General features: G+C 48.6%; 1 protein-coding gene across 8 annotated transcripts; it reads left to right on the forward strand.

Moving 5' to 3' along the window:
* The first annotated feature begins 404 nt into the window (after window positions 1-404).
* On the forward strand, window positions 405-11,242 carry DRD1 (dopamine receptor D1). 8 transcript variants are annotated; one of them, XM_074604529.1, is made up of 3 exons: window positions 405-423; window positions 6,399-7,684; window positions 7,992-11,242. In XM_074604529.1, exon 3 carries the CDS (start codon window positions 8,000-8,002, stop codon window positions 9,353-9,355), a length of 1,356 nt encoding a protein of 451 aa, XP_074460630.1. In that variant the 5' UTR covers window positions 405-423; window positions 6,399-7,684; window positions 7,992-7,999; the 3' UTR covers window positions 9,356-11,242. The 8 variants fall into 8 exon arrangements, with proteins under 8 accessions (XP_074460630.1, XP_074460629.1, XP_074460628.1 ...); XM_074604528.1 differs by lacking the exon at window positions 405-423 and adding an exon at window positions 1,857-1,962; XM_074604527.1 differs by lacking the exon at window positions 405-423 and adding an exon at window positions 5,807-5,921.
* Window positions 11,243-14,350: the final 3,108 nt, after the last annotated feature.

Raw genomic sequence — 14,350 nt, forward strand, 5'->3', positions numbered from 1 at the left:
CCAGACTGTGTGATTTGGTGAGGACTTGGACAACCAGCGTCCTGCCTCCAAGAACAATTTAACCCAGAACCTGGAGGTGAGACCTGGGGTTGGTACAGCTGCAACACCGCGACGGCAGCAGGGTTGTGTGGAGAGCTGCAGAGGGGAAAATGCTGCCGGAGACAGCAAAGCTCCAGGTCTGGGACACCTGGAGTGTTCTGGTCGTCGCTGGACTGCTGGTGGAGCCTGTCCGCCGTCGCTGGACCTGCTGTGCCCCTGCGTGCGTACCGTGGGGCTGTCCCCCTGCAGAGAGCCCTGGCTGGGTGTCCCTGGCAGAGCTGCCTGCTCCTGCAGCTCCCTGCAGCGCCGACGCGAAATGCTTCTCTTAGCCTTTGCTACGAGCAAGAAGTGATGCTCAGCGCAGTATCAGCTTCTATTTTTGTGGTAAGTACTAGTTTAATTACCTTTAATTCCAGGAGTCTGTAGCCTGCCGATGGGAGGGCTGCGGGGCTTGGCCACACTGGATGTGCAATAATGTGGACTTAAAAATAACCCGCTGTAGTGTGAACTATTGCTCGCTTGCTCCACTAACCTTTAGAGGCAATGGTCTCTGGTAGGTACCGAGCATGGTCTTCACCGTCACATGTTCTGCACCAGAAAGCCACAAAAATCTGCTGGTATAAGTTTAACGGTTCTTCGCCATCCATCAGTCGGGGACTGGGCTGGAATTCGGGGAAGGATCCATTTTCGGCTGGCACGCAGCTCCGGAGTAGATCTGTAACACCAGTTTAGGAGGCGAGAGTGCCACCTACCAAGCCATCTGCTAAGAAAACCGTATCATCTGCAGTCTCATCCACTGTTGCTAGAACTCACTGTAGCACTCATCTGTGAAGAGTTTTGCTGCTAATATATCTATTTGTATTCTTTCTATCCATCCACTCAGAATTAATTATTTCTCAAATTAATTTCATTCTGATGAATCATGCTGTATCACTGGCTTTATTTCATTTCTGAGACACTAATTAATATGTCAAAGCCATCTTCAACATTAAAGCGCTGTCGTTTTTTCTGTGACTTTTCTTTTGATTCATATATTCAACTTCAGTTTTTCTGAGGGCCTAAAATGTCTGCCCAGTGGGGAGTGAAAGAAAAAATACAAGCTATGCAGTATTAAAAAAAATTATGCATATGCAAATGAAGCATAAATTGGGGGGCAACGGCCCAGTCTGTATTTTTGTGTTGATATACTAGTTTATGTGCTATTTCGTACAGGAGGTCCTCAGCAATCACCTGTGTAGGGCTTTTATATGCATGGATTAGAATATAAAATTCAGCAGTACGTCGAGCGTCTACATTTGTCGGGGAAATGATCAGAAATTTTGATATATTTTGTATCTGTTGGTTTAGTTTAGGTCTTAAAGAAAGGGTCTTGTTGGTTTGCTGTGGATTTCCTGGCACCATTCTGCCGTGCCGCAGGGACGAGGCAGTCGGAGGAAGCGTTTTTCTTTCCTTAGAGCTCTCCTCTCCTCTCAGCTGTAATTTATTCTCATCGTCCTCTGCAGTTTGGCTCTCTACCCACTCTGGAGGGAAGTGTTGGCAGGGCAGTAATCCCCCTCCTACCCCGTATCTGCGGCAGATGGAAATCCCAGAAAGAGAAGGGGGGAAAGTTTAGGCTTCCCTGCCGGAGCAATTTCCAGGGTGACTTAAGATCAGTAATGGCCTTCGGTTTGACGGAGCGGGTCGAGCTGAGAGAGGAAGGGTCGCCCCAGGTGTTCACTGTGGAAAACTTTTCTTTCTCTGGACCTGTGGGAGTCAGTGGGTGGAACTGGAAAAACCCCATAAAAAGTCACTGCATAAACTCTGCCCATTAAATAACACAGTTATTGGCAGCATCGTACCAAGCTTAAATTACCCATGGCTCCTGCATGGCAGGAGGCTGGGGACTGTTTAGCTGGCAGCTTCTGCTTGGATCCCCGGCTACAGGTTCAGTATTTCTCTTTCTTTCCTGTCTTCCGCTTCTTGCCAAAAAGAGCTATTTTGTTGTAAAATTTGGGGGAGTTACGGCTGAAAGCAACCAGCTTTGCTCTGGGTTTGCACTGCAAACGTAGAGGGGGATTACTGGGGAGGGAAGGAAAGGGGACGGAGCCTGAACGGGCCGTGAGCAGGAGTGGGGACGGGAGGGGAACACCCCACCTTTCCCTTCACAAACAACCAGGGGACGGTTTCCACCGCTCCTACAGCCTGTGCGTGCGGAGCCCTGCGGACGTGAGGCTGCTCTGGGAGCCTGCTGCCTGATCTGCCACCGAGCAGAAACCCTCTCTGCAGGCTCCCTCCGCGCTGGCCCAGGGGGCTCTCCCGGGGGGGCTCTGCTGGCTGGGACCGGGGCCGCGCTCCCGCAGCCGAGCATCAGTTCCTGGGACGGGAGATGCCGGAGGAGCAGCAGTGCCCGGTCCTGCCTGGTGAGCACCCTGCAGCCAGTGCAGGAGCTCCGGATCCCGGGAACCCGTAGCGCCGCCCATCAAATCCTTCCCATTTATACCCTCCTTGCATCACCCTCCGTGTCCAGTTCTACCACCGCCTGAATTAGCTGCCTTGAAAAACTACATTCAGGCTTTCGTAAATGGTGTTGCCTTTTGGGGTTTTTTCATTGTCTTTTTCCCTGACAACGTCCAGGCTTCTGCACACACTTCACCAGTGGCCTGACACCCAGGGATGCTTTGTGCACCACTTGCCATTGGAAATCGCGCACAGAAATGTGCTTTTTGAGATCAGTCCTGCTGAATCCCCCAGACTCCAAGGTCCAGCTGCAGATGGACATGCCTATAATCTACAGACCAAAAACCCCACCCACACTCAATACTGAACATTTAAGCCTCTTGTCGTCAGATTTTGGGGACTAGAAATCATTTCTCTCACTGATCCTTTCTCCCTGCTGGTGGATCTTTATCATTCAAGAATGAGCTTGAGATCCTTGGAGATGTTTTTTTTTTTAGCAGCAATGTAATAGTTTTTTCTGCTGCTCCTCTTTGCTCTGTGCTTTTGTAGTCACTGCTGTGGTTCTCCCTGTGGAATGCCCTACAGGATAATATCAATTTAACCACTGTGCTTCACTGGTCTTTAAGAGAGTTCACAGCTGTTGTTCAATTTCCAGGAACCCTTGATTTTTCCGAGAAGGTTAAATTGAGGCTAAAGTTATCTTGGCTTATTAGTATGACCACTTACTTAGAAACCTGACAGCTCTTTTAGACATTATTTCTGCTAACATGCCTCAGCTGATTTCACGTTTAATAAATCCCATGCATGCAGACTCAAAAAGTCATCCTGAGAGTGACGTGAGTACAGTTTGTATCCATGCATTGCAATATTATTTTGTAAATTAAGCTGCCTTTCCCCAGCTCTAGCATGTGTGCTGTTTTGTAGATTAAAGCACGTTTATCTCTGAATGGAAGATCTGGACTTTGTTCAACTCTGATTTGGTCTTCCAGGAGCTAATTACTGTTTGGATAAAGATCATTTGGATCAAGGTGCTACTCAGTATTTATATTTTTAAATCTTCATATGGACCAAACAGGATTTTCTCCAATCGCAGTCTCCTGGGAGGAGCAGGTGCCTCGCAGGGTGGTAATAGAGACACAAAAGCTTTCCTCTGCTGGGCATTGCTTTAACCCCAGCATCAGTCAGTAGTGATTGAGAAGCATTAAATAAAATTAAAGAGCTCTTTTATGTGGGCACCCAGGGAGAATTAAACAAGGTCTGTGCTTGCTTCTGAATCTCCAAGAAACACCTGCACCGTCATCCTGTTGCTGGCAGTTTTAGGCAAGTCCCGACCTGGACGAGAGCTGATCCTTCTGGCGCCGGCTGGAGGCAGGATAGCCGGAGAGCAGCAAGAGGAAAATTCACCCTGCACTTTGCATAACTGGCTCCCGGAGTCGTGTCGATCGGCCGCCCAATCCCACCACTAAATTTACCTAAATAATAAGGATTTAATGGATTTCACTTTTCTTCCTCACCTGGTATGACTATTAAGTCATGAAAGTTCTAAAAGCTTACCAATTAGCCGAAGTGACAAATGAGTACGGCAGGGCGCCCTGCTTGAAAAGCTGGTGTTGGGAACCTGCGTAGCTGCTGAAGGGGCTTTGCTCCACTAGAAGGGTCTCGGCTGAGCCAGACCTTGTCACCCCTGAGCTGCTCACGCAAGCTGAGAGACGAGACAGGAGAGGGGCTCTGACTTCTGCAACACGCCCTGAATTGCCAAGTAACGAACCACCGGGAGATTTTTAAAGGCTGCCGTAAGCAGGAAGATAAAAGGCATTTTTTTAATGTCGGATTCAAATGGAAGTTTTAAACCCTCACCCATATGAGCAGCATTAGGGTATTCCAGTGCTGAATTTGGCCTCTGCCCCAGGAAAGGCTACTCCATAGCAAAAATGAACTAAAAAAAAGACTTTGCTCGATGAGCTGATAAGCAGATGATTGAGAGCAGACTGCTCTCTTCTCTGCAACACGTACCTCAGCGTTTCTCTCCAATACGCCTCAAAGATCGTGCTGTTTGTGTACTCTGGAGCTGTGATTTCTCCTGGAATAACCCAGGATGGCTGTGGTAGCAAGCCATTCTGGAGGAGCCCCTTGAAGTTGTTAGAACTAACAGTGCTCAGTGACTTCTTACGCAGGCAACGTTCCCCTCAGCCTAGGGTTTCTACCGAAAGGCAGGAGCATGATAACTTTTTCAGAAGATAAGTATCACACAGTAAACCTCACCTGTGTTGTGCTTTAAGAACAGGAGAAAAAAGAAAAAAATCTTGAAAATAGAAAAAGAAAGCTCACAATGAGTCTCATTAGAGATCTCTATTACCGAACAGCACAGGATTCATTTTCTTGTCTATTTTCACCCTTCCCTAGGGATGAATGATGATCAAAGGACAGGATAATAAGAAGGGGGGATTGAGAACTTGCTGAGAAGCAGTTAAAAAAAAAGAGAATGAGAGGAGGAAAGGAAAACAAGTGTTTTAGCTAGTCAAGGTTAGTACAGCACTGTATCTGCTTTAACTGACATTATGAAAAATTATAGATGGCACAAAAGCAACTTCACTAATGACGAACCCTACAAAATTTATCTTGACAACTTAGTGAGCTTATTTGTTCTTCTAGGAGGTTTTTACCCCCCCCGCGATGTTTTTTATCTTAATTTTCTGATTTTTTTTTTGGAGTAAGATTCCTACACAAAGGTAGCAACTCGCACCTCAGCACGTCCATCATCTTCTGTTGCCTGTTGTGGGTAAGGTAAGAAAGAAAAATCCCTTTCGTAGAAAGAAGGGGTCTGGGATGTAACCGCTCCGCTTTTGGCGCTTGCTACCGAACTTGGAAGGCTTTTTGCGAAGGAGAAAACACGGTTTGAGGAGAGCGACAGGTTTTTGTGCGCCAGGAGGGCAGTTCACTGAGCTGTTTTCTCTGCAGACACAGAACCAGCTGCCCGAAACGCCGCACCTGCCATCAGGGGGTGCCCGCTCCGAGGCTCCGAAGTTGCTCCCCTGCTGTCCCCTCGCCCGACCGCGACCAGATCAGCCAGGACGCGGGTCCCCAGGCAGCCACACGGCCCTGGCAACTGGGGCTTTGGGGTCCCCCCCCCCCGCCTACGCGCAGGGATAACGATGCCCTTCGCCTGCGTTAGGAACCCAGGCTCTAAACTTGCCCGGGGGGGGACGCGGAGCGCCCCGGCACAGCCCTGCCCCTCGGGGCTGCCTCGCTCGCCCTCGGAGGGGCTGGCGGCCGCCTCCGCGGGGCGGCGCGGAGGGGCGCGGAGCCGCGGCCGCCCAGGAGAGGGAGCCCGGCGGCCGCGGCTGCGCCGGCAGCGGCGGGGGGGCGGCGCGGAGCGCAGCGGAGGGGAGCGGAGGGGAGCGGAGCGCTGCCCCGGCCGCAGCCAGCCCCGGCCCACCCCGCCCCCGGTGAGTACCGCCGCCCCTTCCCCGCTCTGCCGGGAGGGGGTCCCGGACAACCCTCCCCGCCCCCGTCATTCCCGAGGGTGCCCCGGGGCCGGGGAAGCGGCGGGTGGCTCGGTCTGCATCCCGCCTCCTGAGCATCGCCCAGCCCGGAGCGAGGTGCCGGGGATTTACTTTCCGCATCAATTAACTGAACTCCCCAGCGCCGAGGCGTCACGCAGCACCCCCGGCATCGGCGGAGCTCGGGACGGGGCAAAGTAATCCCGTTTGCCCTAAACTCCGGGACAGCCGCTCCGGGAACCCGGCTTTGCGTCTCCCCCCCCGGCTGCCTGGGAGGTTATTCCCCAGGAAGGCAGAAAAAGCGGGGAGAGGCTGCCCAGAAGAAGCTGCGCCCGACCGAAGATGTTAGAGGAGGTGAAGGGGGGTTGCTTTTTGCCCGCTGCGTGCCTCCATGCCTGTCTTTCCCTTCTCTTAATCCTTTAGGAAGGAGACGCCGGGCAGACAGACCTTCCCTGGAGGGGCGATGCTGCCGAGCCCTGCCCCGGGCAGAAGGAAGCTTTTGCCGCCGGGACCCCCCGGCACCGGAGATGCTCGGCCCGGGGCAGGCTGCGGGAGAGCGTGAGGAGCTGCCTCCGCCTGCGCTTTCCTGAGAAGGGGGAAAAAGCATGTTAGGAGCTGGACCCGATCCCTGGAGCGCAGCCCCGCTGAGCAGGAGGTGGGATTATTGCGGGGTGGTTATGGAGAGCTACAACCTGGCAGCGGAGCGTTGAAGCGACTTGTCCCTGCTGGAAGAGGAACCCTCTGTGGGCACCGCCAGTGTGGCCGAGGGGAGATCACTCAGGTCCTTCTCCTCCTCTCGCCTTTCTTTCTCCTTCCATTGAACAACAGAAGACGGAACTGCTACTCGGCTCTTGCCAGTGTTGGGAATACTGTGCCTTTTGCCCGGGATGATTTTCCCCGATGTGCCACTTCGACGGGATGTACAAAGTGCGACCGAGATGGATCCAGCCAACAAAGTTTGCGGAGTGATCCGCAGGGGCCGTGGGATGGAGGTGGCTGGGGACATGCCGGCGGGGTCCGTCACACACGGTCCAACAGCGCAGACCTGCTGCTGCTCCCGTGAGAACTAACTCCTGATGGTCAAACCCTGCCGGCTCCTCTTTTTACTTCTCCCCTGCCAATTCGCACTTTCAGGGGAAAAAAACCACACACAGGCACCTGATGCAATGCAGTATTTCTGTGTTGGTTTTGTATATAAGATTTGCTATGCAATTCCAGAACTAAAAGAGGAGGAGAGACGGCCCTGCATCCCAGAGCAAACAGAGAATCAGAGGTGAAAGGTAGGAGCCAGCATTTCTTGTTTAAATAAAACTAAATAACCTGAGCTGCTTCTTACTGAAAACCTTTAAAACACACCTACTGTATGTTTATTTTCTTTGTCTCGGAAGTGTAAAACTTAAACCAGTTTGAAGCAAAGTGAAGAATTGCTCTCTGATGCTGCCCAGAAACAGAGAACTGATGCATTTTCTAACAGGAGAGTACTGAGGAGGAAGGATGGAGTGTTTAATCAGTGAGACATTTAGGAAACTAAACTAGAGAAAAAGCACCTCGTATAGTACGCTTCAGTAAATATGAAGGGCTAGTGCAACGGACGCTGGAAACACTCGATCAATAGCCTATTTAAGTGGGAATATATGCAAGCATGGAAAAGTGATTGCTTTCCTGTCCGTGGGGTGTATTTGCCGAGCGCAGCAGCAGAGCCTTCGCAGGTGAGCTTGTCTGAATTAGGCTACTTCATGCCGGGGTGGTGCAGTGTGTTTCTGAAGGGGTTGCTTAAAAAACCCCCCAGTCTGGAGGGTGGGCTGTATTTGTGCATTTTCAGTTGCTGCTCGTAGAGCTTTTGGTGTTGTTCAGGATGATTCAAAGTGGGTGAAGTCCATCTGGGGGCGAAGGGACCGTAAGAAAGGACCTCTGGTCTGTTTGGTGATGAGTAATTAATGGACGTCTGATGTCTCTGATCTCTGCAAGGAAAGGAGCTGATGTCGTCATGAAAATCATGGTATGATTTTCCCTCAGGAGAAACTATGACTTGGAACGAGACCACTATGGACGGGGAAGGGTTGCTGGTGGAAAGGGACTCTTCCTTTCGGATCCTCACAGGCTGCTTCCTCTCGCTGCTGATCCTCTCCACGCTGCTGGGAAACACGCTGGTCTGTGCAGCTGTCATTAGGTTTCGCCACCTCAGGTCCAAGGTGACCAACTTCTTTGTCATCTCCTTGGCCGTGTCAGATCTCTTAGTGGCAGTTTTGGTCATGCCGTGGAAAGCTGTGGCTGAGATCGCTGGTTTCTGGCCTTTTGGTTCCTTTTGCAACATCTGGGTGGCCTTTGATATTATGTGCTCAACGGCCTCCATCTTAAATCTCTGTGTCATTAGTGTGGACAGATACTGGGCCATCTCCAGCCCATTTAGGTACGAGAGGAAAATGACCCCCAAGGCAGCCTTCATCATGATCAGCGTGGCGTGGACTTTGTCTGTGTTGATTTCCTTCATTCCCGTGCAGCTGAACTGGCACAAGGCTACAACCACAAGCTTTTTGGACCTAAATGCCAGTTTACAAGGTATAAGCATGGACAACTGTGACTCTAGCCTGAACAGGATGTATGCCATCTCCTCTTCTCTAATTAGCTTCTATATACCTGTGGCCATCATGATAGTAACTTACACGAGGATATACCGGATTGCTCAGAAGCAAATACGACGCATCTCGGCTTTGGAGAGAGCAGCAGTGCATGCCAAGAACTGCCAGAACACGAGCGGCAACAGGAGCAGCATGGACTGCCAGCAGCCGGAGAGCAACTTCAAAATGTCCTTCAAGAGGGAAACGAAGGTTTTAAAGACTTTGTCGGTGATCATGGGGGTGTTTGTGTGCTGCTGGTTGCCGTTTTTCGTATTGAACTGCATGATTCCCTTCTGCGAGCCTACCCAACCGTCCAAGGGAGCGGAAGCTTTCTGCATTAATTCCACCACCTTTGATGTTTTTGTTTGGTTTGGATGGGCTAACTCTTCCCTCAACCCCATAATTTATGCCTTCAATGCTGATTTCCGCAAGGCGTTTTCAACCCTGCTGGGATGCTATAGGCTCTGCCCTATGTCCAGCAATGCCATAGAGACTGTTAGTATTAACAATAATGGAGCAGTTGTTTTTTCGAGCCAACATGAGCCCAAAGGGTCCAGCCCCAAAGAGTCTAATCTGGTTTATCTGATTCCACACGCAATTATGTGTCCGGAAGAAGAACCTCTCAAAAAGGAAGAAGAGGGTGAACTATCTAAGACCTTGGAGAAAATGTCTCCAGCACTGTCGGGTATCTTGGATTACGAAGCTGATGTTTCTTTGGAAAAGATCAATCCCATTACACAAAATGGGCAGCATAAAACCTGAACAGTAAGGTTTACCCAGGAAGACCTAATAGTGTATATTGTAATAATCTTTTTTTTTTTTAAAAAAAAGATATACAAGATTTTTTTGGTAAGAAACTAAACTCTAGGGAGAAATACACATTTACAGCAAGCCCAGAATTAATTTTCCTGGCATTCGAAGCAAATTTAACCTTTAGAACAGTAAACAGGAAAAGATACTGAAAATTGGTTAAAAAAAGGGTATTAAACTGTGCTGTTCATACTGAGGGAAATATACAAATTTAGATACAGTGCAGTTTCAAAGAAAATATTGCCTCTCTCCACTGAGAAGCCGATTTCTAGCTTAAAATGAGGCAGAAGATAAGTGTTAAGTATTTAAAGATTAATGTTTACTAGAAGTTCAAAGATTGCCGTGTCTTGTGCTAGTGGGTGTTAACAGGTCCTAATTAAAGACTGAGGGATTGTAAAGGTAGGTAGATGCCTTCTTAAAATTATTTCTGACAAATAATTGAGCCTTATAATGAGAATGGTTATTTTTAAAGCTTTGGGAGGTAATATGTTGATACTGGTTTTATTTATTTATTGTTTTAAATTGATATTTTTCATATGTTATAACAGATCTAGCTTTATTTATGTTATTTAAGATGTCTAAATAATGGGATATTTTTGGAGTGTCATAACTGCGTTTTGACCAGTCAACCAGTCAGCACTTTATTACAGGCTCTGATAGTCTGGAAAGCCGGTGAGGGGAACAGAGGAATGTTAACAAGCTCAGCAAGAAATGAAGGAATCGACAAAACCGATGCTGCGTGGAGTTTGTTTGCTTGTGGGCTTTTTTTTGTTGTTAAGTGGGATTTCTTTCAAAAGATAGGACCAGCGTTGACTGAGTTGTGAATTCTCTTCCCTTATAGAAATAAAAGAAATTGCTGCTATTTATTTTTAAAAAAAGTCTCATGTTACAAAGACTTTGCTAGAATGTCAAGTTTGTGGATCTGTAAATACCTTAAATATGACTACAACCTTAAGAAGAATCCAATTTGAGAAGAGAAGCTTCTTAGATAACAATTCTTAGTATATAATGTTTTGTATTTATGTAAGATAAACAGCTTTCTCAGACTTTTCTTATTTCAAGTCTTGGATATCTTTTCTGAACAAACACAATTGGTTATAATGGTAGTAAACATGCCAGACCTCGTTATCATCTCTATTACTGCAGTACCACCAGGATCATGCTGTCTGTCTGCTGCTCTATCACCGTCAGAATTAAAAAGTGAGGTACCTAGTGCTTTACTTTGGAAACGAGGAGGACATTACATTTTAGTAATTACCATGTCAATAGTCCATTCGATAAAGAATAGTGCCTCATTACCATTTTGGATTAAGACATTTCTAAATACGGACGGAACTGCGGCCCCCACCTCCAAAACGTCCTGTGAGCTCCAAAAAAGTTGCCAATGTTTGATTAAAAAAAAAACCTGCTACTTTTCCATTGTCCTTCCCTGCTGCTTTCCCTGTGTAATGCCAAAAGCAATCCGTGAACGTTAGCAACAGGAACATTGGGTGTTAATATTCAGCAGCAATCGAAGAAAGCTCTTTGTTTTCTGAATGGGAGAAAATACCCTTTGGAGCAACTTTTTCAAAACATATATCAAAAAAATGTGTTGTCAGGAAAAGAGAACTGAGAGGGAAAAAAAAAAAAAGTCTAATGAACTATATACATCCTGCATCAGGTCTGTGTATTTATGTATTGTGAATGTTTTCATAATTTTATTGCCTGTATGCTGCTTTCATACATATAATAAAATTATTTTGTGAACAGAAGGTCAAATAAAGCAATCTACATTGCATTTATTAAATACACGCTGGGTTTTGGCAGTTTTATCGATTGTGTTAAAGGCAAGGACAGTTCCTCTTTTTCCATTTGCCCTTATTTGGGATCACACACGTGAGGCAGGTGGGAATTTTTATTAGAAGCAGGAGAAAGTCCTCTCTCCCGAGAGACCTCTGAGCCCTTGCTCTAAACTAGGATTTGAAAGCAGTAAACACAGTTTGGAAATGACCAGAGTCTGCTTTAATGTGACCAGTTAAAATGTGTAAAGCTCGACCTACCAGTGACTCTTATTTCAATAATTTTTTTTGCCTTGATGTAACAGAGTAGTGAACTTGGTTTATGGTGTGCTTTTATTGTGGCTTTTTTTTTCTTCATTTTTCCCCAAGCTGTGCAGTACTTTCCAAGGCCTGTGTCTGTTTTGTGGAACAAACCGAACCATTTCAGAAGTGAGGCGATGGGTGCAGCTGAGGTGCAGCAGTGTCCCTCTATTCGCGGCCGCCCTCTCCTTTATTTTTGCCTCTCTCAGAAGATTCATTTTGAAATGAAGAAGCAAACCAACACACAAACGTGGTCACTTCTGCCTCAAGCATTACCGGCATGACCCATTTGGCAGCTGGGATCTGCGGTGATGCCCAGTTCCCCCCTCGTTCGTGCTGACCCCCCTTGGCCAGGGGATGCAGCAGGGCTGGGGGCAGGCAGGGGGTCCTGTCTGCCTCCAGGCTCTTTTAGCTCCTTCCGTAAAATTTCCTTCCATGGTGCTGATTCCTGTTTTTTTTATTATTTTTTTTTGGTACCTTTGAGGATTTATTTTGCTCCTTAAAAAGCGCACAGGCCAAAGATGAAGTTCTGTCGTTGCTTAGTCAAATACATTTGCCTGCAAGGGCTTTTATTCTCAAAACTCCCAGCAGTTTGATATAACAGCAAAATACAAAATACAATTTAAGGAGATGACGTGAAGCAAGAGGCTGTACTTTTTGTACTAGTTTGTATGGTGATGATTTGTGTTCTGAAACAAGTGGCTGGTCTAGTGTGACCAAGAGCCGCCCCCAGACCTCCCTGCTCGCAGATGGACGCGGGTTTCGGAGGGTCTGCGGGGGTCAGTGGGGAAATGCTCCCTGCTATCGCTGCTAGCTGCGTCCCTTGGCGTGACAGGCTGAAGGCAGGGCAGGGGAGACAACTGCATGAGTTGATTTTACTGTTTTCTCACTCCTTCTGTTTAAACTGATTTTTGCTTCTGCCTCCTTCACCTTACATACATTTTAGAATACCATGAATTCGCCTTGATCCTCCCTTACCGACGTCCTGCATTTACCCCTTCATTTTCCAGCCTTCCCAATGTGCGTTTCTTTACCTGCCCTCTCTTCCTTTCCTCCTACCGGTGCCAGAGCCGTTCTGTCACCCCGTTTGGCTTCATTGGCCCCAATAATCGTAGAATCACAGAATCACAGAATGGTTGGGGTTGGAAGGGACCTTAAAGATGGTCTCGTTCCAACCCCCCTGCCCTGGGCAGGGACACCTCCCACCAGACCAGGCTGCTCAAGGCCTCGTCCAGCCTGGCCTTGAACCCCTCCAGGGATGGGGCAGCCACAACTTCCCTGTTTGCTTGGGAGAAAAATCCAACTTAAAATCTTATCCCCCAGCACGGCCCAGAGTCCCCTTCCCACGGCCTGCGCCCATAAACGCCTCTTACCTGTTGCAGAGCCGGAGAGCAGCGTCAGGGGTGACTGGAGGGGATGGCAGCGCCTACCTGCTAACTGCTGCTCTGTTTATGTGCTCGATTAATTGCTCGGAAGCGGTGTTACCTGTCCTGCGCCTGCTCGAGACCGAGCGTTCTGCTGAAACTGCCGGTCACGGCAATGTCAGGGCGCACCCCCGGGGCTGGGGACGGGCCCGAGCCGGGCTGAGAGCGGGGAGGCGGCCGGTGAGGCCTGGCCGTGGTGGCCCCCGCCGGTCACCTGCCAGGAGCTTACAGCTGGGTGCCAGCAGCCTCTCTGCTCTCCTGGAGGGCGAGAGCAGCAGAAGGTTGTTGGTAATAAACGTCACGTTTGAGGTAACAGCCGCTCTGGGTGAAACACTTCCCCGGGAGCAGTTTCTGGCCGTGTGTTGCGGAGGCAGAGGTGCCCCAGGACACCAGAGTGCCACTGCTCCCACCAGGATGGCCACCTTCTCAGCCCCATGAGGCAGCAGTTGGCTCTCGTGCCACCTCCTTGTCCCCAAAAAGCAGTATTTTCTGCTGCAGAGCGACCCTTATTGTGCACCTTCCCAGTGGGCCTGGCTGGACCGCACTGGACGAGGCCTTGAGCAGCCTGGTCTGGTGGGAGGTGTCCCTGCCCAGGGCAGGGGCGTTGGAACGAGATTTTTAAGGTCCCTTCCAACCCCAACCATTCTGTGATTCTGTGATTCTATGAAATAACCCGTGTAACCTTTTTTTTTGGTGTTGCTTCCTTGTGACCGAAGGTATTTTTCTATTTGTGGATGGAATAGGTTAATAATTCACCTGATGGCCTTGATGAAGGAGCTGTTTGTAACGAGTCAACCATAATCACCAGATTAAATCTGAATACATTTCTGCCTTCCCTTGGCAAGCATTTTATGCTGATTTGGGTTTCTAACTCAACAAAGCACACAAAAGATAGAGGATGAATCAGTAAATGCCTTTGCTAATGTACAGTTTTAATAACACAGTTATTAGGAGCCAGTCCTGGATTTTTTCAAATCAATAGTTTTCAGAAGCACCCAAATCTGATTGAAATCTCAAAGAAGTGCTTTGATTAGTATCTTGAGAGACAGATTATTCCAGTAAATATTTGAGGCTTTTTGATGTAATGATAGTAGAATGTGTTCCTAGTGGTAGCACTTACGTGGCCGACGCAATGAATGTAACTTAAAGACTAAGGAAAACCACGGTATCTGTTTCTTAACTTTTAAAAGATTGAAACATGTAACATGAAATGTTCTTGCACTGCTCTTTGCAGTAGGGACGGGCTGAACCGAGCGTGGGTCTCCGGCCACGAGCCTCGGGTGGGGTGGGTGCTGATCCCCTCTTTGAAGTGGGTCTGGGCTGCCCGGCCGCCACGTCCCGACCTGCAGGCGGCTGCTGGGCTTTGCACCGTGGTCCTCCTTCCCCACCCCGGGTCTCAGCCCCAGGGTTGCTCTTGTGAAGACCAGCCTTCCCAGGCAGATCTG

Source organism: Larus michahellis, chromosome 11 (assembly GCF_964199755.1).
Source record: "Larus michahellis chromosome 11, bLarMic1.1, whole genome shotgun sequence".
Classification (NCBI taxonomy): Eukaryota; Metazoa; Chordata; class Aves; order Charadriiformes; family Laridae; genus Larus; species Larus michahellis.